This window comes from Orcinus orca, chromosome 4, assembly GCF_937001465.1.
Source record: "Orcinus orca chromosome 4, mOrcOrc1.1, whole genome shotgun sequence".
NCBI lineage: Eukaryota > Metazoa > Chordata > Mammalia > Artiodactyla > Delphinidae > Orcinus > Orcinus orca.
Genome location: NC_064562.1, coordinates 27,955,978 through 27,982,444, shown reverse-complemented (window position 1 = coordinate 27,982,444; position 26,467 = coordinate 27,955,978). Strand labels below are relative to the sequence as shown.

The following is a 26,467-nucleotide window of genomic DNA, read 5'->3' as shown; positions in this document are numbered from 1 at the left end:
TCAGGAACAACCGCGTAAGTCCTGTATTGAAGACCTCACCAGCCACTTCTGTTCAGTCCTGTGTGGGCACACAAGACATGTTTAGATTTTTACTGTTTCTTTAAATAACCAAATAGAAGTCTGTGTTTGTCCTTAAAGTAAACATTCAAAACCCACTCCACTAATACCAGAGTGACCCTCTTGTCCTGTGGAAATCTATAGCATACCAGGACCAAGACAATCCCTAGGATATACAAGCATGTAAAAAAGATGGAAAACTGAGTTTTTTTCACTTGCCAGCTGTGTTTTTTTCTCTTAAGAGGCTTCATTGTCATTCAATCTGGTCAATAATTACTCTTGAGTATACATTTTCAAGGATACTAAACAAAAGTGTTCATCTGTGCTGTGATCAGCAGTGCTTCTAACTGGATAAGGAGGAGAAGCAAAGTAAATACACATCAATAAACAAATGACTTTAGAAAAAAAACACCATCCCTCTAGGGAACTTGAGAGAAAAAAAAAAAAACAGAAAACAATCAACTTGCTCAAAAAAGACTGGGTATAAGAGACATGATGGTTCGTTAAACCATCTTAATGAAATGTACAGACCTATGTGCTCTTAGATAGATAATTCACGTGCAATTTTATCTCTCAAGGTTTAATTAAATATTTGCATTTTGGCTAATCAACAGCAATTAATAAGAGATGCTTATAGTCATACAGCTTATAAGAAATGGGAATGGGATTCCCTGGTGGTGCAGTGGTTGAAAGTCCGCCTGTCGATGCAGGGCACGCGGGTTCGTGCCAGGGTCCGGGAGGATCCCACATGCTGCAGAGCGGCTGGGCCCGTGAGCCATGGCCGCTGAGCCTGCACGTCTGGAGCCTGTGCTCCGCAATGGGAGAGGCCACAGCAGTGAGAGGCCCGCGTACCGCAAAGAAAAAAAAGAAAAAAAATGGGAACATGGCCTGCACTTGAATTTTAATGGTCTTTTTTTTTTTTGCCACTCCGCGGCATGTGGGATCCTCCCGGACCAGGGCACGAACCTGCATCCCCTGCATCGTCAGGTGGACTCTCAAGCACTGCAGCACCAGGGAAGCCCCAATAACAGGCTTTTTAAAAACCTGGCTGTTGATTTCACTCAGCCCAGTTACTCTTCATATCTGAACGAGGTTATTCCTCTTGCATTTTCCACACACAGCACATTCATTAAGTGATCAAACTTAGTTTTCCCTTTAGAAAAAGAGAGAGGAATTTCCCAGTCTTGGACACTAGAGAAAAGAAAGAAATTGTTTTAAAAAACAAACAGGAAAAAGAAGTCACCCCTTTCTGCAGGGGTTACAGTCCTGGTTGGGGCACAAAGCAGGCAACTGGAAATGGGCTGGATTTTAGCCCTCACGTCACATCCCCTCTCCTCAGGAGTCTCTGTGACAGGTCTGAGGCACACAGCGGTGTCTTTGACCCTGTACTCATGTTCCTGAAGGGTCTGAATGAGATATTTCACATGACCATAGCTGCTAGGTAAATTCCGTATCTTTCTCTCTTTCTGCTGATGGGAGTTGTCATCGAGTTACACAGCATTATCCTAATAGATGGATATATAAAGCTTTTTAACAAAGAAAACTTCAACTCACGCAGCAACAACCAGAAATGGATTGTTTGGGGGAATAGATCGATTTTCTACTCTTCCATTCTGCTCACCCTTCCTAGAATCTGCATCTAAAAAAGCCAGGAAGGGGATAGCTACTCACAGAAACAGGAGATGAGCCCCAGAAGAGTCACCCTGGTTAGCAGATGGGGCTGATTTTGTTAGATATTTCACCTTCAGACCAGACCTTTTCAGGGGTGACTTTCTTTTTCTGGATCCTCTATCCATTGCTCTGAGAATTAGAAAAATCCTCTTTTTCCTTGCTAACAGGGAGACAAGCCAGGAGAAAATATCTGAAACTCTGGCTAGGTCTGGGCCACAGGAGTTGGTAGTTGCTCAGAAGGATGGGAGGAAATTTTTGTTTTTTAACTTTTTATTTTATATTGGAGTACAGTTGATTAACACTGTTGTGTTAGTTTCAGGTGTACAGCAAAGTGATTCAGTTATACATATACACATATCTATTCTTTTTCAAATTCTTTTCCCATTTAGGTTGTTACAGAATATTGAGCAGAGTTCCCTGTGCTACACAGTAGGTCCTTGTTGGTTATTCATTTTAAATATAGCAGTGTGTACATGACAATCCCAAACTCCCTAACTATCCCTTCCCCTCACCCTTCTCCCCTGGTAACCATAAGTTTGTTCTCTAAGTCTGTTTCTGTTTTGTAAATAAGTTCATTTGTATTGATATCATTTCTTTTTGGATTCTGCATATCAGTGATATCATATGATATTTCTCTTTCTCCGTCTGACTTACTTTACTCAGTATGACAACCTCTAGGCCCATCCATGTTGCTGCAAATGGCATTATTTCATTCTTTTTAATGGCTGAGGGAAACGGTTTTAAAGGCCAAGGCATGGGGATTATCTGGGATTGGGAGGGTGGGGCTGAGATAAAAGAGTGTCAAGGAAGATGGACTCAGCAATGACCATGGAAGCTCTCTAACACATGGTGGGGTGGGGCTGGTGTGGAGGATGTGAGCCCAAGAAAGTCAGTGTGGGTAAGTTAGCCACCCCAGGAAAACACTCTCGAGGACTGTGGCCCTTTGGCATCTGTCTATATTGGTGTGTATGGAATGACAGCTCTTCAGGAAGAAGCCGGCCGATTACACGTCCCTCGTGTGTGTGCGCGTGCTCGGAAGTGGAAAGGAACACCTCAGTTTTCCTCTCCTCAGTCTGAAGATCATCTGTTGCCTAAACTTGTCCGGGGCAGAAGATGGGAAGGTGAAGGAATCGTGCGCGGAAATGACTCACCAGTAGACAATTTTCATGTTCAGTTACAACTGCGCCTCTTGTGATGAGAGTAATTGTGCCTCAGTTTCCTATGGCAAGTTTCAATCGATTCTGGGGGAGTCTGGCCAGTCTTTATATTCCAGAGAAATTGTTCTACCAGGTCCAGATTCACCTGTGCTCTTTGAGATCTGAATATGTGGTGAAGATTTTTGATCTGTACCAAATAAATACCTTAGTGTTAACACTCAGTCACATTGGGGCAGATGAGTCACTTGGTGGGTTTTTCTGTATCCTTTGTTTTCTCTCCTTTCCTGATTGTTTGGCCGTTTCACTGCTCATTAGCAACCCCGTAAGAAATAAAAGAGGAAATAAAAGAAGATAAAACTCTGATCAACTATGTTCTATTATTTCTCTCTGATTTACTCTGATTTAGCTCTGGGGAAAGTTGGACCCGTTGGCTGAAAAGTTCAGGGCTTATCTGTGAATTTCAGTGATCATGGAAGGATTCAAAGATCCCTCTCTCTAAAGGAGAGAGGGCAGATTGTGTGCTGGAGAGAGGCCTGGCCTTGTAAGAGCTGGATGACCTGTGTTCTTCTGCCTTTGCTTTTAGCTGGATGCTCATGTCACCCTTTGGACCTCGATTTCCTCAATTATAATTTGGACAGGATGATCTGTATATACCTAGAAAGCTTCTGTTGAGCCGCTGGAAGTTATGGAAATGTATTTGCAACTAAGAGTCCTTGCACCTATCTAACCTCCTTGTGACTGTTAGGCATCATTTTTGAGAAAGGCATCACTTTATGGAAGTTTGGTGCAATTTTTTGGTCATAAAACAGAGCCAGAGATCTGGCCTTGCTTTCGTTAATCCTTTGCTCTTTCCCCTGCTCTCACCTCCCTACAGAGCTCTAGCCAGTTCCTGTTGCCATGCCTTACTCTCCTTGTTCTCAAGGACTAATCAGAAGTGGCCACTTCTTCCATCCTCAGTGCTGGATGTGTGAACTTTACTGTGAATAACTCGCTCAATCCTACAGTTCAGGGCCCTGGCTATCCAGTCTACCTCTTTAGCGTCTCTAGACTTCAAGTTATGTAGCTAACACTTATTCTAACATAACTCAAACATGTATTCTAACATAACTCTCTTATTCTATTATAACTCAAACATGCTGTTTCTGTCTCTTTTAACACTTTATTTTTTTTCTTCCAAATAGTCCTGTGGAGCCTTTAGCCAGAGAATGCAATTTTGGTCTGTGTCTGCGTCTTTTGGAACTCACTTTGACTTTATCCTAATTTCATTCATGGTATGATGTATGTTTCTTCATAGGGAGCCAGTGTTCATAACCAACTATATGAATGCATTGATAAGATAAAAGAAACTCACAAACTACTTAATGTAGTTCATTTAAATACACAAATACCAAATTCACTTGTTGTATGCTACAAACTAGAACGATTTTGTTGAAATGTAGATCATATGCAGTACAGCTTAATTTCTTCCATAAAAAGTATTCATATTGAATAATTATTTTTATTCCCCACCAATTGTTCCACACGTTATATAATTTTGCTAATTAATAAATTTTTTACTTCTTATTTTTAAATAATTATTACAAAATTTAAAATGTGCTATTACTAATGATAACTAGAACCCTCTTGTTCTCTGAGGGTAAACTTTCCTTGTCATGCATCAGACTAGATCCTTCTTCTTTGCCACTTTTTCCATTCTGTTTCATTCTTTTTTACCATAAACCCTCTGTTTTCATTCTCTTTCTGAAAAGGTGTATTGAAGTTTCTAAAGCTTTCAGACTCATATTGCATACCTGTGTCTTGAGAAATAGATGCAATGAGGAAGTTTGATATCTTTGTAATGATAATTTAATGGCTGTTCCACTTGATGTTAGAAAATTCCTCATAGTAAAATGGTCCGAATGATATTACAACGTGTGCAGTCATTAAGAATATCTGATAGGCATGGTATGAATCATATATTAAAATGCATTCTGACTTAAATTTAAAGCATTAACTTAAACAAGTCTCTGCAGAATAAATAGTATCTTGACCTAGATTTTGATTATTATCTTTCATTCACTCTTGAAGAAGACCTTCAAACTCACTTGCCTGAGGCACTGCTGAGCTCCAGGCTTTTTTCAAGCTCATAAAAGAAAGATAAGAGTCACTCTTGAGAAGTGAGAAATCCTACCGTAAAAACTCAGTGTGGGATTATCTGTTTCCTTTAACCAAATCACATCTTTGTAGACCGTTGGTTTATTTTCTTCAATTTGTTTGACTCTTAAACCATAGTCCATGGCTGTCATGTGTTGGCATTACCACAACTAAAGAGTAAGAGAGGGTATAATTCAAATGTGTACCATTAGGTCATTTTATTTTGGAAGGAATAATTTCTAACTACTAAATTAAAATGGCAATTTAACAGGTATGACTAACAGCTGAAAGCAAGGAAGCAAAGAGATCACACAAAACTAGGAAAGGGTGAAGGTAGATTAGTAGAGATGGCTCACCAGGGCTGAATCAATGGCTCAAATGGAAACAGGGGTGGTGATGATGGGGGAACAGGAAGGGCTACCCAGGGAGGAGCTGGCCACCAAGATGGCTGCAGTGGGACTTCAGCCAACCTTGGTTTCACTATATCTACATCACTCCCATTCTCCAAATTCCAAGCAAATACTAAGGGCACATAAAATAATTATTTTATGAATATTGTTGAACATAGTGATAATAGCCTACTGATAGTGTATCTTCTGATAGTGTATCAAGTTCTTCTCGCCGGCTTCCTCTAACCCAGCCCTGGTCTACTCACCATCTGTTGGAAGGATAGCACAAGCCCCTTGCTCTACAGCTTCTCTCATCTTTCATTTATTCCCACTTAACATGCTCTTTCTCCCCAACCTTCCTGCCCCACCCCTCCTTTCCAAAGCCCCCTGACATAGGTCCTTTGGACTGAGTTCCTCAGGGATGCCCATGCCACCCCCAGCTCCTCTTGGCATTGGTCTGAAGTCCAACCTGGGAGCTGGAGACTGGGTGTTTGCAGACATCTTCCTTCAGTTGTATGATCCTTTCCCATGAGCTTGATTTTGCCCTCAGTAGTTGGGCAAAACTCTGGGCTGTCCCAGACAGAAAAGCTGATCAGCACCGAGGCACGGAACTCTGTACATGGAGCTCTCTGCACACCTACATGGCTGGGCTCTGCTTGTGCTCCTCAGAGCCCAGAGCTTTCCAGTGCTCCCAGAAGGCATCAGAAAAAGACAACTTGAGTTTAACTGGCCTGACACCCTTCTCCAGGGAAAACCTGTGAACCTGAGCCAAAGGGCTAGTAACACTTGTTTACTGTGTAAGCAAGAGGAGAAGAATGTGTGATGTACAGTGGAACTTTGTACAGAAAACATAATAGATTTGAGAAACAAAAAAAAATGATGTTGACAAAGCAAAATTCTCTATTCAGTGTCGGAAGCGAGATTATATATTTATTTAATTTTTTCCTTATTACATATCATATTAACCCTTTGATGGTTTTCATCCCATTTCTGGTTTTAACTACAGTCGGTGTTTTTTGTTTTCTTTTTTTTCTGTTTTTTTTTTTAAATTAATTAATTTATTTTTGCTGTGTTGTGTCTTTTGTTTCTGTGGGAGGGCTTTCTCTAGTTGTGGCAAGCGGGGGCCACTCTTCATCACGGTGTGCGGGCCTCTCACTATCGCAGCCTGTCTTGTTGCGGAGCACAGGCTCCGGACGCGCAGGCTCAGTAGTTGTGGCTCACGGGCCCAGTTGCTCCGCAGCATGTGGGATCTTCCCAGACCGGGGCTCGAACCCGTGTCCCCTGCATTGGCAGATGGATTCTCAACCACTGCGCCACCAGGGAAGCCCTCCCAAGTCGGTGTTTTAATTACTTCCAAATACATATCACTCATACTGAGTTCCAGACCTATTTATTCAACAGCTTCCTTGACAACTTACCCCTGAATATCTCACTGACATCTCAAATTTTACATGTCAAAATAGCACCCTGGATTTGCCCTCTTTCTGTTCCACCTGAGAAACCCAACAGAGGTCTAGGATTTTGTAGACTGCATTCAAATGTTTCCTGACTCTTCTCTCTCTCTCTCTCTCTCTCTCTTTTTTTAACCATACTCCATTTCTACCATCCTCATCTGAGCCACCACATTCTCTCACCTAGATGAATGAATGCAGCTGGCTTCTGAGAAGTCTCCCTGTTCACTCTGGTAGCCCATAGTTCACCCTTCACAAGTAACCAGGAAACTTTTAATCATGTCACTCCTTTGCTTAAATCTCCGTGATGACTTTCTAATACACTTATAGTAAAATCTGATTTTCTTACCATGGCCTGAAGTTCTATGTAGTCACCCTTCTACCTCATTTCAAATGTACTCCTATCCCCTTGGTTCACTACCCTCCAACCAAATGTGTATTCTAACTGTTGGGCCATGAATTGACTTTTATGTTCTGTAACAGATTGCTACAAATTTAACAAGTTAGAGGAACAACACATCTATTATCTCATAGTTTCTGTGGGTCAGGAGTCCAGGCATGGTTTACCTGGATCCTCTGCTTAGGGTCTCACATGCTGTAATCAAGGGATTGGCTAGGGCTGTGTTCTCATGTGGAGGCCCAACTAAGGAAACATCGGTTTCCCCACTGGTGTGGTTTTTGGAAGTATTCAGTTCCTTGTGGCTGTGGTTGTTTCAAAGCCAGCAAAAGAAAAAGAGACTAGAGTGAGTCTGATAGCAAGATAGAGTCCTATGTCACATAAAACAATCATGGAAGTGACTGCTTATCATTTTATTGGTTAGAAGTACATCACAGATATTACCTACACATATGGGGAGAGGATTATCCAAAGATGTAAACACCAGAAAGAGTCAATCGTAAGGAAGCCCCTGAATTGTCTGTCTGCCACAGGCCAACATACCGACTCTGTTCCCACCTCTGGAGCTCTGCTTGTTCTATTCCATCTACCTGTGATGCTCTCTCCCCAGATCTGTGCCTGACTTCTCTATTCCATCATTCACTCAGGTTTCAGCTCCAATGTTACTTTCACATGGAGGCCTTCTCTAAGAATTCAGCCCCCAAACACACACACACACACACACACACACACACACACACACACACACACACACAACTCTTATATTATCTTGTTTTGTCTTATTCATAGCCCTGAAATCATCTTGTTTACTTATTTACTATCTGTCTCCCATTTCCCCCACTAGAATGTAATGTCCAAAAGGCCAGTTAGACTAGAGACCTGTGTGTCTTTTTTTGCACTGTGTTTTCAGCACTTAAAAGTGGTAGGTACTAGCATGAATAATGTTGTTGGGTAAATTTAAAATAATATTGGATTAAATAACTGATCGTTCATAATTTTACTTAGCATAAAGAACTGAAAGATTATAAGATTCACATCTGAAGTTTTTTTAAAAAATGAATAAGTTTATCAAAACCCTGTTCTAAAAATTAATCTGTTAATGTGAGCAACAAAGTATAAAATAAAATACTTGGACTATGAAAGTCTAAATTAAAGCTTATGATTATTTATGCCTTCTTATTTAAAAGGATTATGAAAGAGAAAGATAGGGCTTATAAAATTTTTATCTCTGCAGTGATAATTCTATTCCTAAATACATAATATTTATTTATATGAAGATTAGCATCTCCACGTATATATGGTAGTGTGTCATTTTGTAAATTGTGCAGACTCTAATCACGAAGTTTCATCTCAATTTAGATAACTCCTATGCCTTTCCAAGTTGGAAAAATAGAAAAAATGAATGGTTGTAATACTTACTGGAGTAACAGAGATACCGAAGTAAGCTGCTCTGTAGACTTTCATGGGAAGGCAACCTTTGGTGGAAGCACCAGCTCAGTGTCTGGTTTATAGCCCTGCAGTTTCCAAAAGAAAAATATTTCCCAGTTCACCAAGAAATAATCAGGAAACAGAAACCGATTTACATTAACCAAACATTTTAAAAGCTAGTTTATACACCAGATTGCCAATTTAGGTTCAAATCTGTGTTTGACCAGGCAACAAATCCTGATTACTTACTTAGGACATAACTTCCCATTTCACGGTAGAAAGCAAATTGTAGGTCAGAAAGTCCACTGGTGAGCACAGAATAAGAATGGTGGCAGATGACCTTACAAGACACGTCTGCCAAGCTTTGGCCACCTATAGGACCGCATTACTCTAGGGAGATCTCTGGCTCGATGATTGGAATTTGCCATTGGAGTCAACCCCAACTTCTCTGGAAACTGCTACAGGACACATGGCAAATTTTTCTTCATCTACTGCTTTCCGTTTTTGTCAGTCATGACATTATCTCTTCCAGGCAACTTATATTTCGGTGGAATCAATTACAGCACAATTTTCCAAAAATACTACTAGGCCTTGATAACCACAAGTCCTCAGTCTCAGAGGCAACACTGTTATAAGCCATTCATACAATGGGCTACTTTTACAGGGGTTTCATCTGCCCATGAGAGTTGATTTTCACAGCTCTCTGTTTCACTTGATAACTTCTTCTCACTGTTCTCAAATCCTCTTGGTAACAACCTCTTTGGTACCTGTAGCTTCCTATGAATTGACTATATGCATTGTTCTTTATTTTATTAAACAATCATCTGCTTCAATCGTTTTGGTGGCACTAACAGAAAAACTAAAAAATATTTTCATTATGAATTTCATCAATATTTTAGAAGAATAAGCTATTGGAAAACATCTGAAACTTTCTATCACAATTTTCAACTTTTTCTCTCTGGAACAGAAGGTGATGAAGAGAAAAATGAAAATACTGAAATAAGCAATTTGGGTGTCAAATGTATTGAAAATATTTTACTCGTCTTCTGATGTGTTATTGGAAGTGAAACATGACATCGATATGCGCTTCTGGAATTTATGTGTTTAATGACTTGTGGGATGAGCTCTATCTACAGAGGACACATACAATGGTAGTTTATTTGATCTTCGACAGCTCTGCTGTCACCATCCCATCTTTAAATCTGAACATTTTTTAAAGGGAGAGGTGATTTAAAATGGAAACAAAATGTGTCTCTTGGTAGAATCATTTCTCCCTTTGTTATGAGAACTCTAACTCAGCACATCTTGGAGTTGTGTTGCTGAGAAGTAAATTTTTGCAAATGGTATACTAGGTGTAATATCAAGCAGTACCATTCCCTCTTCTACCTCTTGGTTCTTGGACCCAAGTATCCTGGCTCTGGTACAAGTACTCCTGGTTCAGAGTACATGCTGTATCCTATAGCACAATACCCCAAGCTTAGAAAGAAGTGTATGCCAGCTGTTCAAGCCTTCATTTGTTTCTTTCTATAAGATCAAGTCTTTGTGGATGACAGATTATGTGTAAAGGCAGTTTATCCATGAATATCAACCCCCTGACTTAATCCCCGGAAGCCATCGGTACTGTGGCCATAAATAAGGCATTTATGAGTCCATAGGTGATGCTGCTTTCAGAAGCATAGCCGATAAGGAAGGCAAACCTATATACGGAATACATGTCTATTCTAATTAGGACAAGATACTGCCTCCTCTGTGATGGAGGGGATATAATATGACCAACTTGCTACCATCTAGTAGGTTGACCCTTCCAGGGTATTGTGTCAGGAACATGGGGTTGCCAAATGGGCTTTCAGCAGTGGGAAAGACCATGTCACTGTCTTGGGGAGGGCAAATTCTTGTTACTGTGCCTGACCATGTATAACCTCCAATCCTATCAATACGACCAAGTTGTTCATAAATTATTTAGTAAACATTGGAATAAATTTACCTCCACTGAGCAAGAAAGTATGTCTACCTGGTTATTAAGAGCCTCTTCTGTCCATTCTGGGTCCATTCTAAGTAGTTGTCCATGTAACTCTTTCCCCAAACCCCATGGTAGCAATCGTGCTTATTTCAGGTCTCTGATCATTCAGGAAAGCTACTAGAAAATGCCCATATATCAGTGTGGACTCTTTTCTCAGACACTTTCTCCATCTGGGTAAAGTGGACAAGAGTAAATGCCATTTAATGGCCACTGGAAGGATTAGCCCAATTGGCATTCCGACTTTGAATATCAAGACATAGTATGTTGACGAGAATTTAGTTAAGTTTTTAGAGGTACTTGTCATGTCCTCCAAGAGCTGATGCAAAGATGGGGTAATATGCAAGGGTTTTATCTGAAGATATTCCTATTGGAGAGAAAATAGGGAAGGCGCTGAAGAAGGCTAAAAAAGCCATCAGACTGTGATGCAATTCTGACCCCAAGGAGAGAGGGAGAGGTCAATTGAAAGTAATCTTAGACAGCTAGGAAAACCATAGGGGAATCCTTTAGCCAAAGTTGGCTTTCTGGGGAGTGCAGTGTCTCTCAGGAATGGGTTTGCCTTAGTACCTTTGATGCAGAGTCATTGGCTGTGAGTGACCCATGAAAGGTGAGGAAACAAATTTCAAAACACAGTAACTGGGACCCTTGATTAACTACACACCCTGTAGTTAGCAGCCTATAAGGTACACTCTCATGACCACTGCAATGGATGATATATCCTTAATTATCTTATTATCCTAGAAAAATATTAAGAGGTTACTGCTGAAGTTGTTTATAGAACCACTGAAATTATTGTTTTTGGAACACTTTGGTTTGTAATATCCAAAATTCTGCCTTCCTAGCTACGTTACTAATTAAGTTTCATTGATCTTCTATTTTCTCTTATGGTTCTTCATAGTACTTAAAAATTTTTAATAAATCACATGGACTCATTATTAGTAGTAATAAAGAGGGTCATGATAGAGGTATTACCAGGAGAAGTCAATGATCACTAAACTGGCCAGTATAAGATGATCCTTCTTGGATAGATTACCCTAGTCAAAGACGTATTCCTCAATTTTGGAAATCCAGAACCATGACTTTGAAGTATACCCAGAGGTGATCGAGCTTAGTAAAGGCTTTAACCCTAAATAACCAAACTCACACATGTTGACACACAAACCAAATGCCGGTGTATTAATTTACAGTGAAAATATAATTTCCAGGAGAACATAAATTTTCATGTTAGTTAGCCAGAACATAATTTCCACCCATTTAAGAATCTCTACACTATACATAAATTATACTTATGAGATTGCTTGGGAAGCATGGGATTAGTGGAAAAAGAGTTAATTAAAAGCATAATTTAGGAGAAAAGCTTTAGAGTCAGCCAGACCAAGGTTCTTTGTAGAATGTTTTTTATAAGTAACCAAATTTCACCAATTTCATAAAGGACTGATGAATCTTTTATTTTATTTTCAAAGAATGACTTTATTTCTCTTTTCTTTTTTAAATTTATTTATTTATTTATTTTTGGCTGCGTTGGGTCTTCATTGCTGCGCGAAGGCTTTCTCTAGTCGCTGCGAGCAGGGGCTACTCTTCGTTGCAGTGCACAGGCTTCTCATTGCGGTGGCTTCTATCATTGCAGGGCACAGGCTGTAGGCGCACGGGCTTCAGTAGTTGCGGTGCCTGGGCTCAGTAGTTGTGCCGCACGGGCTTAGTTGCTCCAGGGCATGTGGGATCTTCCCGGACCAGGGATTGAACCCATGTCCCCTGCATTTGCAGGTGGATTCTTAACCACTGTGCCACCAGGGAAGTCCCAGAATGACTTTATTTCAATCTTCTTGAGGGGTATTCATAATTTTCCCATGTCCTAGCTATGACAAATACTATAAAATCAACATCTATTCCAATTATAATCCTAAATATGCTACATTAATGAATATGTTGCTGTGTGTTCAGGTTTTCATTTCCTTTGTTGGAGCTCAAAACGTTATACTGCTATATTTTTTTCTGTGGGATAGATTCATCTTCTACAGCTCTCTGCCTCTGTATTCTAGAATTGGTGGTATCCCCAAAGCTAAGGTTTTCTGCACTTCTATTCCCTTCAGTACACCTGACACACCTCTACTCTTTTTTTCAAGGCTCAAAATCACATCTCAAGAACTATCCCCTCTGTGAACACTTTTGTGACTGACAAACTTCCACTCAGTCCTGGGCAGCAGTGTGGTCCTTCCTTGAGGCACCAAACGTGATATCACTTTTATAGCACATGTTATGTGGACTGTGGATGTCCACAGGACTGGATGATCCAGGGAGGAGTATCAGTCACAATGGTCTGTGCTGTACCAAGTTCCATTGGGATAACTGGTTATGAAAACTGTCTGGAGGCAGGTAACTAATGGGGTATAAATGCCTGGGAGGCCTGAGGTCAGTACTAGAGAAGAAAGCGTCCCATCTAAGTGCCAAGTTTAAGACCCTATATAAGAAATGAAACCCGTCGAAAACCATGCTTCAAAAAGATACATATATTCCAATGTTCATTGCAGCACTATTTACAATAGCCAGGACATAGAAGCAACCTAAATGTCCATCAACAGAGGAATGGATAAAGAAGATGTGGTATGCATATATACAATGGAATATTACTCAGCCATAAAAAGGAATGAAATAGTGCCGTTTGCAAAGATGTGGATAGACCTACAGACTGTCATATTGAGTGAAGTAAGTCAGAAAGAGAAAAACAAATATTGTATAATATCACTTATATGTGGAATCTAGAAAAATGGTACAGATGAACTTACTTGCAAAGCAGAAATAGAGTCACAGATATAGAGAAGAAACTTATGGATACCAAGGCGGGGTGGGATGAATTGGGAGATTGGGATTGACATATATACACTACTATGTATAAAATAGATAACTAATGAGAACCTACTGTATAGCACAGGGAACTCTACTCAGTGCTCTGTGGTGACCTAAATGGGAAGGAAATCTAAAAAAGAGGAGATATATGTATACTTATAACTGATTCATTTTGCTGTACAGCAGAAACTAACACAACATTGTAAAGCAACTACACGCCAATAAAATTTTTTTTTTAAAGTTAAAAAGAAACAAATTAGGAGCAGTGAGGATTAGGAACAGATTGGGGAACAGAATGTAATGGTAGAAGACAAGGACATCAGTCCAGCTCTCTCTGATTCTGGTGAAGATGGGGCATAGAGCATGAAAGCAAAAAAACAGTTGTCTCTTTTGCACATCTGTCTTCACTTCCAGGCTGTGAGTTCACTGAGGACATGACTTACCTTTATATTCCTACCCTAGCAGACCACCTGGTTTGTTGAATGATGGATGGATGGATGGATGGACAGATAGATGGATGGATAGACTTAGACTTGCAAATTTAGCATTTAGGACTGCTACTTTATATATATTTTTTCTGTTATATCTAATTCAGTTTTTATTTATACTTTTATTTAATAAGTATTTTCCCTGTGAGACTGAAGTGGAAGTTATAGAAGAATTTTACCAAATGTAATATTTGTCATTTGTTTATAACAGTCTTTGAAAAATGTCATTATATTCTATATTTTTGTTCATGAATTTACAATTCCCCTTGCACGTACACAGTTAGATATTTGTCCTTGGAGAATGGGAAATTTCATTTCTGAATTGCATTGGAAAAATACTGATATAGCTCTTAATATCTTACAATGGTATTTGTATACATATAAGTAACTGGATGGAAGTATAGACATGTATATGCTTCTTATTATATACACACATAATTAAGGTTTCAAGAGATTTGACAACTACTGAAGCAGATTATTTTGTGGAAATTAGTATCCACTTGTAGAAAACATTGCCATTGTACCTTGATCCAGGGTGTGAAGGCACAAAATAGAGTGAAGTTAACAATAAAGCATATATGTATGTTCAAGTTCAAATGACATTTTTTTTAATTAGCAGATTTAGCAGTCAGAGAGAACAGAATTGCACCAATCAACCAAAAGTATGAAAATACTGAAAAAAATGAGCAAATAAGTTTTAATACCAACTGATGTTTATAAGACATTATTAAAGGGAGTTGCTTCTCTGCATAACTTTGGATTTAAAAACAATGTGGTTGTACACATTAAGAAAAAAAAAAGAACTAAAACTAGATTAAAACCAAGGAAATATACATTTGATGTTAAAGAAGGTAGTTTAGGTTTTCAAGCTAGGTCCTGAAGACTTTCCAGGCTTCTTAGAAGTTGATGTTTTTAAAGAAATCCTTTTCCAAACCCTCAGTTTCTTTCACATGTGCTCTTTCCTAGCCTTGGCATGCCTGAATGTTATGCATTCAGTCTGCTCCTTCTTCTACAATCCCTTTTCATTTTACAACATCTTGCCAAGTAAAGGGACAATTTGAGAATGCATAATTCAAAAACTCTTCATGATTCTATTCAATTGAATCTTAAAAGCTATTTTTCAAAACTGAAACCATTTCCTCTAAGATCAGGAAAAAGACAAGGTTGTCCTCTCACCACTATTATTCAACATAGTTTTAGCCACAGCAATCGGAGAAGAAAAAGAAATAAAAGGAATCCAAATTGGAAAAGAAGTAAAACTGTCACTGTTTGCAGATGACATGATACTATACATAGGGAATCCTAAAGATGCTACCAGAAAGCCACTAGAGCTAATCAATGAATATGATAAAGTAGCAGGATGCAAAATTAATGCACAGAAATCTCTTGCATTCCTATACACTAATGATGTAAAATCTGAAATAGAAATTAAGGAAACACTCCTATATACCATTGCAACAAAAAGAATAAAATACTGGGCTTCCCTGGTGGCGCAGTTGTTGGGAGTCCACCTGCCGGTGTGGGGGGCATGGGTTCGTGCCCTGGTCCTGGAGGATCCCATGTGCCGCGGAGTGGCTGGGCCCGTGCATCTGGGGCCTGTGCTCTGGGGCAGGAGGGGCTGCAGCGGTGAGAGGCCTGCGTACCACAAAAAATAAATATAAAAAAAGAATAAAATACCTAGGAATAAACCTACCTAGGGAGACATATGACCTGTATGCAGAAAACTAAAAGACGATGAAAACTAAAAGAAAACCAAAAGACAATGATGAAAGAAATTAAAGATGATACAAACAGATGGAGCGATATACCATGTTCTTGGATTAGAAGAATCAAAATTGTGAAAATTACTATACTACCCAAAGCAATCTACAGATTCAATGCAATCCCTATCAAACTACCACTGGCATTTTTCAGAGAACTAGAACAAAAAATTTCACAATTTGTATGGAAACACAAAAGACCCCGAATAGCTAAAGCAACCTTGAGAAAAAAAAAAATGGAACTGGAGGAATCAGGCTCCTGGACTTCAGACTATACTACAAAGCTACAGTAATGAAGACAGTGTGGTACTGGCACAAAAACAGAAAGATAGATCAATGGAAGAGGATAGAAAATCCAGAGATAAACCCACGCACATACGGTCACCTTATTTTTTATAAAGGAGGCAAGAATATACAATGGAGAAAAGACGGCCTCTTCAATAAATGGTGCTGGCAAAACTGGAAAGCTACATGTAAAAGAATGACATTAGAACACTCCCTAACATCATACATAAAAATAAACTCAAAATGAATTAAAAACCAAAACTCTAAGAGGAAAACATAGGCAGAAGACTCTATGACATAAATCACAGCAAGATCCTTTTTGACCCACCTCCTAGAGAAAGGGAATTAAAAAGAAAAATAAACAAATGGGACCTAATGAAACTTAAAAGCTTTTGCACAGCAAAGGAAAACATAAGCAAGACGAAAAGACAACCCTCAGAATGGGAGAAAATATTTGCAAATGATGTAACTAACAAAGGATTAATCTCCAAATTTATAAGCAGCTCATGCAGTTCAATATCAAAAAAACAAAAAACCCAATCCAAAAATAGGCAGAAGACTTAAATAGACATTTCTCCAAAGAAGATATACAGACTGCCAACAAACACATGAAAGGATGCTCAACATCACTAATCATTAGAGAAATGCAAATCAAAACTACAACGAGATATCACCTCACACCAGTCAGAATGGCCATCCTCAAAAAATATACAAACAATAAATGCTGGAGTGGTTGTGGAGAAAAGGGAACCCTCTTGCACTGTTGATGGGAATGTAAATTGATACAGCCACTATGGAGAACAGCATAGTGGTTCCTTAAAAAACTAAAAATAGAACTGCCATATGACCCAGCAATCCCACTACTGGGCATATACCCTGAGAAAACCATAATTCAAAAAGAGTCATGTAGGGCTTCCCTGGTGGTGCAGTGGTTGAGAGTCCGCCTGCCAATGCAGGGGACACGGGTTCGTGCCCTGGTCCGGGAAGATCCCACATGCCATGGAGTACCTGGGCCCATGAGCCATGGCCGCCGAGCCTGCGCTCCACAACGGGAAAGGCCACAACAGTGAGAGGCCTGTGTACCACACACACAAAAAAAGAGTCATGTACCACAATGTTCATTGCAGCTCTGTTTACAATAGCCAGGACATGGAAGCAACCTTAGTGTCCATCGACATATGAATGGATAAAGAAGATGTGGCATGTATATACAATGGAATATTACTCAGCCATAAAAAGAAATGAAATTGAGCTATTTGTAATGAGGTGGATAGACCTAGAGTCTGTCATACAGAGTGAAGTAAGTCAGAAAGAGAGAGACAAATACCGTATGCCAACACGTATATATGGAATTTAAGAAAAAAAAAAATGTCATGAAGAACCTAGGGGTAAAACAGGAATAAAGACACAGACTTACTAGAGAATGGACTTCAGGATATGGGGAGGGGGAAGGGTAAGCTGTGACAAAGCGAGAGAGAGGCATGGACCTATATACACTACCAAACGTAATGTAGATAGCTAGTGGGAAGCAGCCGCATAGCACAGGGAGATCAGCTCGGTGCTTTGTGACCGCCTGGAGGGGTGGGATAGGGAGGGTGGGAGGGAGGGAGACGCGAGCAGGAAGAGATATGGGAACATATGTATATATATAACTGATTCATTTTGTTGTGAAGCAGAAACTAACACACCATTGTATAGCAATTATACTCCAATAATTAAAAAAAAAAAACAGCAAGCAGGAGGAATAAGTCCAAAGAGGCAGGAAGGAGCCTCCAAAAAGCCACGCTGGAAGAGTCTCATGTAGGAAGGAAGGTGCATGGAATTCACAGACGTTGAACCTGAAAAGGCAGGAAGGACTGGAACAGAATTAACACAGGTCACCGTGGAGTTGTGTTAAGGTGTTGCTAGAAACTGGGAAATGAGTTCATGAGAATAGAATGATCCTTACTGATGTGAGGGATCGCATGGAGCCCAGTCACAGATAGTCACAGTGATCAACTGAATGTATAGTGTAAATTTACTTGGTGGAAATAATTTAGTAATTTTTGCAGCAAATAAGATGTTGGAATGAAAGCGTGGTTATGGTTGTTATGCTTGTAGTCCAAATAGAATCGATTTATGGTTAGTAGAATGATTGGCGTGAGCAGTATTGCTGGCTTTCCTACAGTGCGTGACAGTAGGCAATGAATAAAAGCCTTGCCTTCCAGCACGTCTATATTTGGTGGAGTAAAAAACAACAGCCTCACTCTCTTGCCCTCTATATGTATGCGACAATGAGCTAGGAAGCTCACTTTCTTACAATTATATGTGAGAGGAGGGATGAAAGCATGGGCTGGGATTAACAGGCTGACATTAAGTGGGTGTAAATATAAAATCCTGAGTTTCAGGGGAAATTTTAAAATATATACATATAAAGACAGGACGGAGGAGGAGTCTATGTAAGAGACCTCGGGTTTTTAGCTCACCACAACTCTTTCTCTTTCTGGAGACAGGATTGGGAAAGGTATTTGCATGGGGCTGGAAAAAGATGGTTCTGACAGCAACAGAGGCTAAGGAAGGACTTATTCAGCTGGTTAAAGTGACTTCGGGTCTTGATGGTCTTGATTCCCAGCCTGAGCGTTTTTCCATCAATCTGTGGACGACAGGGAAATGTTGCAAAATACTGAGGATTCGGTGCCGTGAAGGAAATGATTCAGGGCGGCAAATTCGAGGCTCTTCGGTTGCGTGAACTAATTTCTGAAATAAGTCTAACTTCTGAGAGCAGTCTGGCGGGAAAAGCCTGCTGGGTCTGAAGACCCAGCACACGGCTCAGTAGGCTCCGCCCCCTATAGGCTCCGCCCCCGTGCCCGACGAGCCAGGAAACTGCCCCAATCCCGAATCCCGGTTTAGCCTAACCCCGTCCCCGCCCGGCTCTCCCCGCCCCCTCTGTATCCCTGGAAACGCTCTCGCGTCTTCTCTCTGCGCCTGCTCTGCAGGGTGCGGAAACTACCGCGGGAGGAGAGGGCAGCGCCGGCGCCCAGCACCTGCTACCGGTCGGGGACACACTTAGGCGGAACGGAAAACCAGAGCTGTTCACCAGGGCCAGTCCCTCGAGGTTCGTGACGAACTCTTAGAAGAGACGAGTCGTTCTTTCGGGCAGTCCTTCCCCTGACCCCGACAGACCTTCCTCCGTCAATCTAGGGACTCAGGCTTCCTGAGCCAAGGCCCTCACCATTTACTTCAAGAAATGCATAGAAGGAGGAGCGCAGAAAGGCGCTCTTCTCGCCGCCCAGTTCACCCTGTGAGGGCAATGGAAAAAATAAACAGGAGTAGGAATAAATCAATTAGTCCTGTTTAGAACTGGATGGGAGCACAAGGGAACTGAAATGCCCTCGGTTTTGGTAGATAACCCAGTCTGTCATAAGTTTGAGAGATCCCTAATGTCACATTTGTATAAGAATATATCAAAACACATACGTATTTCAGATGTATTGGCATTTCATTGAGTTAGTGATTAGTTTCTTCCATAGGAGCTATACTTTGTAAATTTTTTTATGGTTTGCATCTTTAATCATCGACATAATAAGTCATCTATCACAGCAGGATTTTTTTTTTAAGTTTATCTAACTGTATAGTAAGTACCTGGTTTTTGTTGTATGAATAAATCTTATTCCACTATTTGGAGCGGGAAGGGGGGTTATTCCTTTAACTAATTTTTAACTTTTTTCCTTCTCTCCTTTGCTGTTATTCTTTGCTTCCAAATTTTCAGGCTGAAGTCTGTAAGCCTGGAGAGGCCTTCAGCAGTAATCTCCACATGTAAGTCGAATGAAACATGGCCTGCCTTCAAACACTTTTCCCGCTTTAAACTTTGATTTAACTGTCAATAAATGTTAGTTAGTAGGAAATCTGTGATTTCTATTTATTTAACAACCTAATAACCTACCATAGAATGCTAGATGTATGCAAAAATTATGATACAAGGGATAAACATTTACTGACTCTTTAAGCTATTTTATGTGATTGTTTTTACTCTTTTCAGGAGCAAATTATTGATATTTCTTCTGTAGTTTTCTTTAAACTTTCATAGTAAAAGAGCTTATGGTGATAATATGAAAAGTTCCAGTTCTTATCAATGATTTTGTTGGTGATAGTAAAATCATATTTATTTTGAACTCTCTTGATGACACATGATACATTTGCTTGCTGTTGTTTATTGGCTTTATTTCTCACATTTTAGCTTTTACCCCCAAATGACTGAATTCTGGAGACAGTGGTCAGCCTCAGACATAGTTACTCCCAGGTAGCCTCTGCCTATACAACTCTAGGCCTCCCCCTCCTTTGTGTTTCCCGATAAGGATCTCTGGGGATCATGAGCAAGAGGGCTACTCTTTGAAGAATTTTACCTGGGGACCAGAAATGTAAACTCACACCATGGGACACATTCAGCCTGATCCATCCCTCTCAAACCTTTCATCCTGTATTTCTCCATTCTCATTTGTTTTTGCATGTGCGGGCCAAACTTAGAGACTGTAACTGTGAAACAGGAGCCAACCAGGAGATCAGAGAATCCACCAAATCTCTTCTGAATACCAAGAGTGGAATGGCTAAAGGCAGCCTTTTGATCTTTGTCTCAGCACCTGTGGTGGCCGGAGTAGACTGCCCATTTGGTAGCACTGGGGGAGCTGCCTCTTGGTCCCCTAACAGACTGCTTCACCCTAACCTTCTGGGGCTAAGCTCATTTTGGTACCAGCCAGAGTAGTACCTCTCATTATCCTCCCTTATATACCTGAATCTGAACCATTCCCCTTCCTGCAGTAGCACCCAGTTTATCATTCTGCCCTGACCACCCCCATTCAGAGTTGTGCCTTGAGGCTTGCCAGCAGGCCTTGCAATACTTACATTAAACTAAATTTAAGAGTAAAGGTGCTCCTGCTGCTAATGTTCTCAGATCAGAGAGGAGCAAAATGAAGGAACTGGCAGCTGAAACTTTAATGGTTGGAAACGTTGACTCTGATTTTGAAAAAGAAAAATCACAGTTGATCTGGGTGACAAAGAAGACGTTTTCCTCTCCATGTATATAACGTTTGCATAAGATTTCATTAGAGGCTTATATTTTCTAGGAAAAACAGCCTGACCCAAGTAAACATCAATAAGGATAAATTTTATGTCCCAACCTGGTAGGCCAGTTCTTGGGAGGCTTATACACACCTTGATGGGAAATGTGAGATGGATCGGAGCTTCTGGGGTTTGATCCCTCTATCTGTGTACAAGTAGGTGGGTCTTCCTAGTTTGGGGAGAAATTACAAGTACTCTTTTCTCGTTTTGAAGTTCCTTGGGGAACCCTTCAGAGGTCCCTGCAATTATGCAGAGATACCTCTGCCCAGTGCCCTTGGTGACCAAAGTGGGAGCTCTCAGAACAAAGTCTTAATTTGTCAGGGAAGGACCTGCGTGCTGAAGCCAGCACAGGCATTGTTTCTTTCCCCTTCCAAATCCCCTGGGGGCAGAGAGGTCTGGGTTAAGAACTGAGATGGCCCAGATTTGCTCCATATCCTTGGAGGATTCTGGAACGTAGAGTCTTCACAGCTTCTCTGAAATAGGCTTACAAGAGGTAGGTTTGGGGAGCCTTTGCCCTTCAAATCTGTACACGAGGTCTAATCCTATGTTAGTTTTAACTTCTTGCTGCATGTTCTACATAATGTTGCCATTTAGTAAGTTCTGGTTATCCAGTTAACTCAAAGAGTTGATATAACATGTGATCAGAAAAATAGATTTATTTTTAAATACAAAAGAGTTAAGTCACTATATTAGGAAGTTATGGAGTATAATACATTATGTTTCTAATGTTTGTTTTGGAGGAGAGGACTAACATTTGCTGTTTAGACTGAGTGCTTTAAAGCTATAACTGTATAAAAATAAGTTGACCTTATATTTCATGGATCATACCATGCACTGATAATCTGGGTAATATCAGGATTCTGTTATATCATGACATTGATCTCCATTAGAATATTCTCTTTGATTATGTGAATAATTATTTTCAGGCTGGAGTAATAATCTTTTTTTCAGAAACAAAAAACTGCCTATTTCTACACTGAATTTCAAAAAATTTTCCCTCAAATCTCATTGCTTTGCACCCTCCGTCCCCCCATGGCTTTGTAGCACTAGAGGAATATCTTGTCTCTGCTGGCCATAGGTGGTGCTACCTCGGCTGTGACCATGTCTGTCCACCTCTATCATTCTCTGTCACCCAGATTTCACAGCAACCTCCAACTGGCCTCCGCTGCCTTTCCTTCTGCCCCCTACAGTCTAAGTCCAAAAGAGAAGCCAGAGCAATCCTTTCAAGGTGTAACTCAGACCATGTCACTCCTGGGCTCAAAATCCTCCAATCAGAGTAAAAGTCACATTTTTTTACAGTAACTTTCAAGACCCTATACCATCAGAACAGCACCAGATTCCTCCTTAGCTTCTCTGACTTCATCTTTTTCTGCTCTTATTCATCCCTTGGCTACTGGTGAGCAGCTGATTTTTACAGTGGAAGAGATGCTATGTGACTTCCAAAGCCAGGCCCTAGAAGGGGATACAGCTTCCATCTGGCTTTTCTTTGGGTACTTGCCTTTGGAGCCCTGAGTTGCCACCTAAGAAGTCTGAGGCTGCCATACTGAGAGGAAGCCCAAGTTGTATGAGGAGGTCACATGTATGTGTTCTGACAGACAGCCCCAGCTGAGGTCCCAGCTAGTAGCATCAGCCACCAGTTACATGAGTGAAGACCTTACAGAAAATTCCTGTTTCCCACCACTGAGTTACCCCCATGCTTCTGGGTCTTCCCAGCAGAGGCCCCAGTCAAAATTGAGTAGAGATAAGCCATCCATTCCCATTGTGCTTTCTCCTAATTCCTGACCCACATAAAGTAAAAGACTTCTTTTTACTTTGATTATTGTTTTAAACCGCTACATTTTTTTTAGTTGAAGTATAGTTGATTTACAATGTTTCAAGTATATAGCAAATTGATTCAATTATATACATATATATGAATATATATATGTATATTCTTTTTCAAATTCTTTTCCAGTATAGGTTATTACAAGGTACTGAATATGGTTCCTTGTGCTCTACAGTAGATCCTATTGTTTATTTTATATATAGTAGTGTGTATCTGTTAATCCCAAATTTCTAATTTATCCCTCCCCTTTTCCCCTTTGGTAACCATAAGATTTTTTTTACTGCATCTGTGAGTCTATTTCCACTTTGTAAATAAGGTCATTTGTATCATTTTTTTTTAAGATTCCACATATAAGTAATATCATATGATATTTGTCTTTCTCTGTCTGACTTACTTCACTTAGTATGATAATCTCTAGGTCCATCCGTGTTGCTGCAAATGGCATTATTTCATTCTTTTTATGGCTGAGTAATATTTCCACTGTGTGTGTGTGTGTGTGTGTATCATATCTTCTTTATCCATTCATTGGTCAATGGGCATTTAGGTTGCTCTCATGTCTTGGCTATTGTAAATAGTGCTGCTGTGAACATGGGGGTGCATGTATCTTTTTGATTTAGAGTTTTCATCTTTTCCAGATATGTGCCCAGGAATGAGATTGCTGGATCATATGGTAACTCTATTTTTAGATTTTTTTAAGGAAACGCCATACTGTTTTCCATAGTGGCTGCACCAATTTACATTCCTACCCACAGTGTAGGAGATTTCCTTTTTTTTAACACTCTCTCCAGCATTTATTACTTGCAGGCTTTTTGATGATGGCCATTCTGACTCGTGTGAGGTGACACCTCATTGTAGTTTTGATTTGTATTTCTCTAATAATTAGTGACGTTGAGCATCTTTTCATGTGCCTGTTGGCCATCTGTATGTCTTATTTGGAGAAATGTCTATTTAGGTCTCTGCCCATTTTTTGATTGGGTTGTTTGCTTTTTTGATATTGAGCTGTATGAGCTATTTGTACATTTTAGAAATTAATCCCTTGTCGGTCACATTGTTTGCAAATATTTTCTCTCATTTCATAGGTTGTCTTTTCATTTTGTTTATGGTTTCCTTTGCTGTGCAAAGTCTTTTAAGTTTAATTAGGTGCTATTTGTTTATCTTTGCTTTTGTTTGCATTACTCTGGGGGACAGATCCAAAAAAATATTGCTGCAATTTATGTCAAAGAATGTTCTGCCTATGTTTTCCTCTAGGAACTTTATATCCAATCTTACATTTAGGTCTTTAATCCATTTTGAGTTTAATTTTGTATATGGTGTTAGAGAATGTTCTAATCTCATTCTTTTACATGTAACTGTCCAGTTTTCCCAGCACCACTTATTGAAGAGATTGTCTTTTTTCCATTGTATATTCTCACCTCCTTCATCATAGATTTGTTGACCTTAAGAGTATGGATTTATTTCTGGACTTTCTATCCCATTCCATTGATCTTTGTATCTGTTTTTGTGCTGGTACCATACTGTTTTGATTACTGCAGCTTTGTAGTATAGTGTGAAATAAGGGAGTGTGATTCCTCCAGCTCCATTCTTCTTTCTCAAGATTGTTTTGGCTCTTTGGGGTCTTTTGTATTTCCATACATATTCTCAAATTTTTTGTTCCAGTTTTGTGAAAAATGCCATTGGTAATTTGATAGGGATTGCATTGAATCTGTAGATTGCCATGGGTAGTACAGTCATTTTAACAATATTTATTCTTCCAATCCAAGAACATGGTGTATCTTTCCATCTGTTTGTATTGTCTTCAACTTCTTTCATCAGCATCTTATAGGTTTCAGAGTACAGGTCTTTTGCCTCCTTAGGTAGGTTTATTCCTAGGTATTTTATTCTTTTTGGTGCGATTAAACCACTACATTTTGAAGTGATCTGTACACTGTTGTAGCTATGTGCTCTCTCAGGGAAGCTGTCTCCTTGTTGAGAATTGTTCTTAGCATTTATCACTTCTAAGGGAAAGGCTTTATTTGTGAGTGAGAAAGTTTTAGAAGACAGCAAAGTATGAAAAAATTTTAATTATTGATTGTAACAGGAGAGAAAAGCATGAGCATTTGAAATCTATAGCTGTCCTAAAAATCTTCACTTTTTAATTGCAACCAGCTCCACTAACAAAACCCATAACAAAGCTCCTAATTGTCTGAATCTTCAATGCATTTATCAAATTTTTTCCTTTTCCACTTTGTGATGGAGGTGCAGACAAGTAATAAATTGGCCAAAAGGCAGATAGTAGAAGAAAATAATGAGAGAAGCAACCTGCAGAATTCACTCTCTGAGCTTCATGACTGAATAACAGAGCTATAGATCTACACACAGAGGCATTCTCAGCTCAGACAACTGACTGTGGATCTCTAATAATGTCTTAAAAGATTATTTGAATGATTTATTCTTTAAAATACCATTTCTGTTTTTTTTTTTTTTTGGTAGTCCAAAATGACCACCCTGCCCCCACTGTGCATGACACGCCCAAAGCTTACGGCCTTAGCCAGACAGAAGCTGCCATGTTCTCCCAGAACAATTCCAAGGTACGTGACCCTGGCTTTCATTTTTTATTCCTACAGAACGAATTTCTTGCAGTAAAAAATGTAAATAGCATATCTCAGAAAACAAAATTGTTTGAAAACAAAAGTATACTGTTATATTCAGAATATTCAAATTTGCTGTTTCAGAAGGATTGATGAACCTCATTCAAAGATTAAGAATCTATTTATTTAGCAGGCTAGCACTCATTTGATCATTTTATTTTCTATTACCATTATATTCTTCCTGTAAAGAAGATTATTATTCTTCTTTACAGGAAGCATTATATATGCTTCCTGTAAAGCTTTGGAAATACATTTCCTTTTTAAAATACGTGTGGAGCATTGAAAGCAGAAGCTTTAGGCATGAAAGATGTATGGCATCTAAACCACAAGGTCCCAAGCACTGATTTCTGTTTTGGAGGAAGGATGACACAGTCTTCCTACCGGGGTAAACTGGCAGGCACGATTTAGCTCCTGAAATGATCCTGGGGCTTGAAACTGCATCATCGAACCACCACTGCCTGCGAATGTCTGCTGAGCTTATGGAGTTTTCAAATGCAGCTGAAAAACTGTAGGGCAGGAACTTGATGTATTTTATCATAATTATGAATATTAACTAAGATTGTGTTATTTAGAAATTTCCACTTATAGTTTTATTGATTTTTAGTAATGCACATATTATTTATCAATATAAACCTATATATAGGATAGGTGGATGTGGAGAAAAACCCATTTACTTAAGAATGCAGAGTGTTTTAATGTGTTGGTGTTTTATTTGTTTACACACTGAGGTTAGTATTCTTCCCTGCCTCTTTCCATTCAAGAAAATTAAAACCTATATATAGGTTTGATTTTTTTTTTATGCTTACCTTTCAATTCCTACAAGGCATAATGATCAAAGTATTAT

General features: G+C 39.6%; 1 protein-coding gene and 1 long non-coding RNA gene across 4 annotated transcripts in view; one reads left to right on the top strand and one right to left on the bottom strand.

The window, feature by feature from the left end:
- Nucleotides 1–26,467, bottom strand: part of LOC125964180 (uncharacterized) — a 672,498-nt gene that overhangs the window by 36,246 nt on the left and 609,785 nt on the right. The gene's annotated exons all lie outside the window — the stretch shown is intronic.
- Nucleotides 25,469–26,467, top strand: part of TTC29 (tetratricopeptide repeat domain 29) — a 249,929-nt gene continuing 248,930 nt past the window's right edge. For both annotated transcript variants that reach the window (XM_033402828.2, XM_049708815.1), the window contains exon 1: nucleotides 25,469–25,563. In XM_033402828.2, coding sequence (XP_033258719.1) covers nucleotides 25,472–25,563 — 92 coding nt within the window. In that variant the 5' untranslated portion in view covers nucleotides 25,469–25,471. The remainder of the gene's footprint in view (nucleotides 25,564–26,467) is intronic.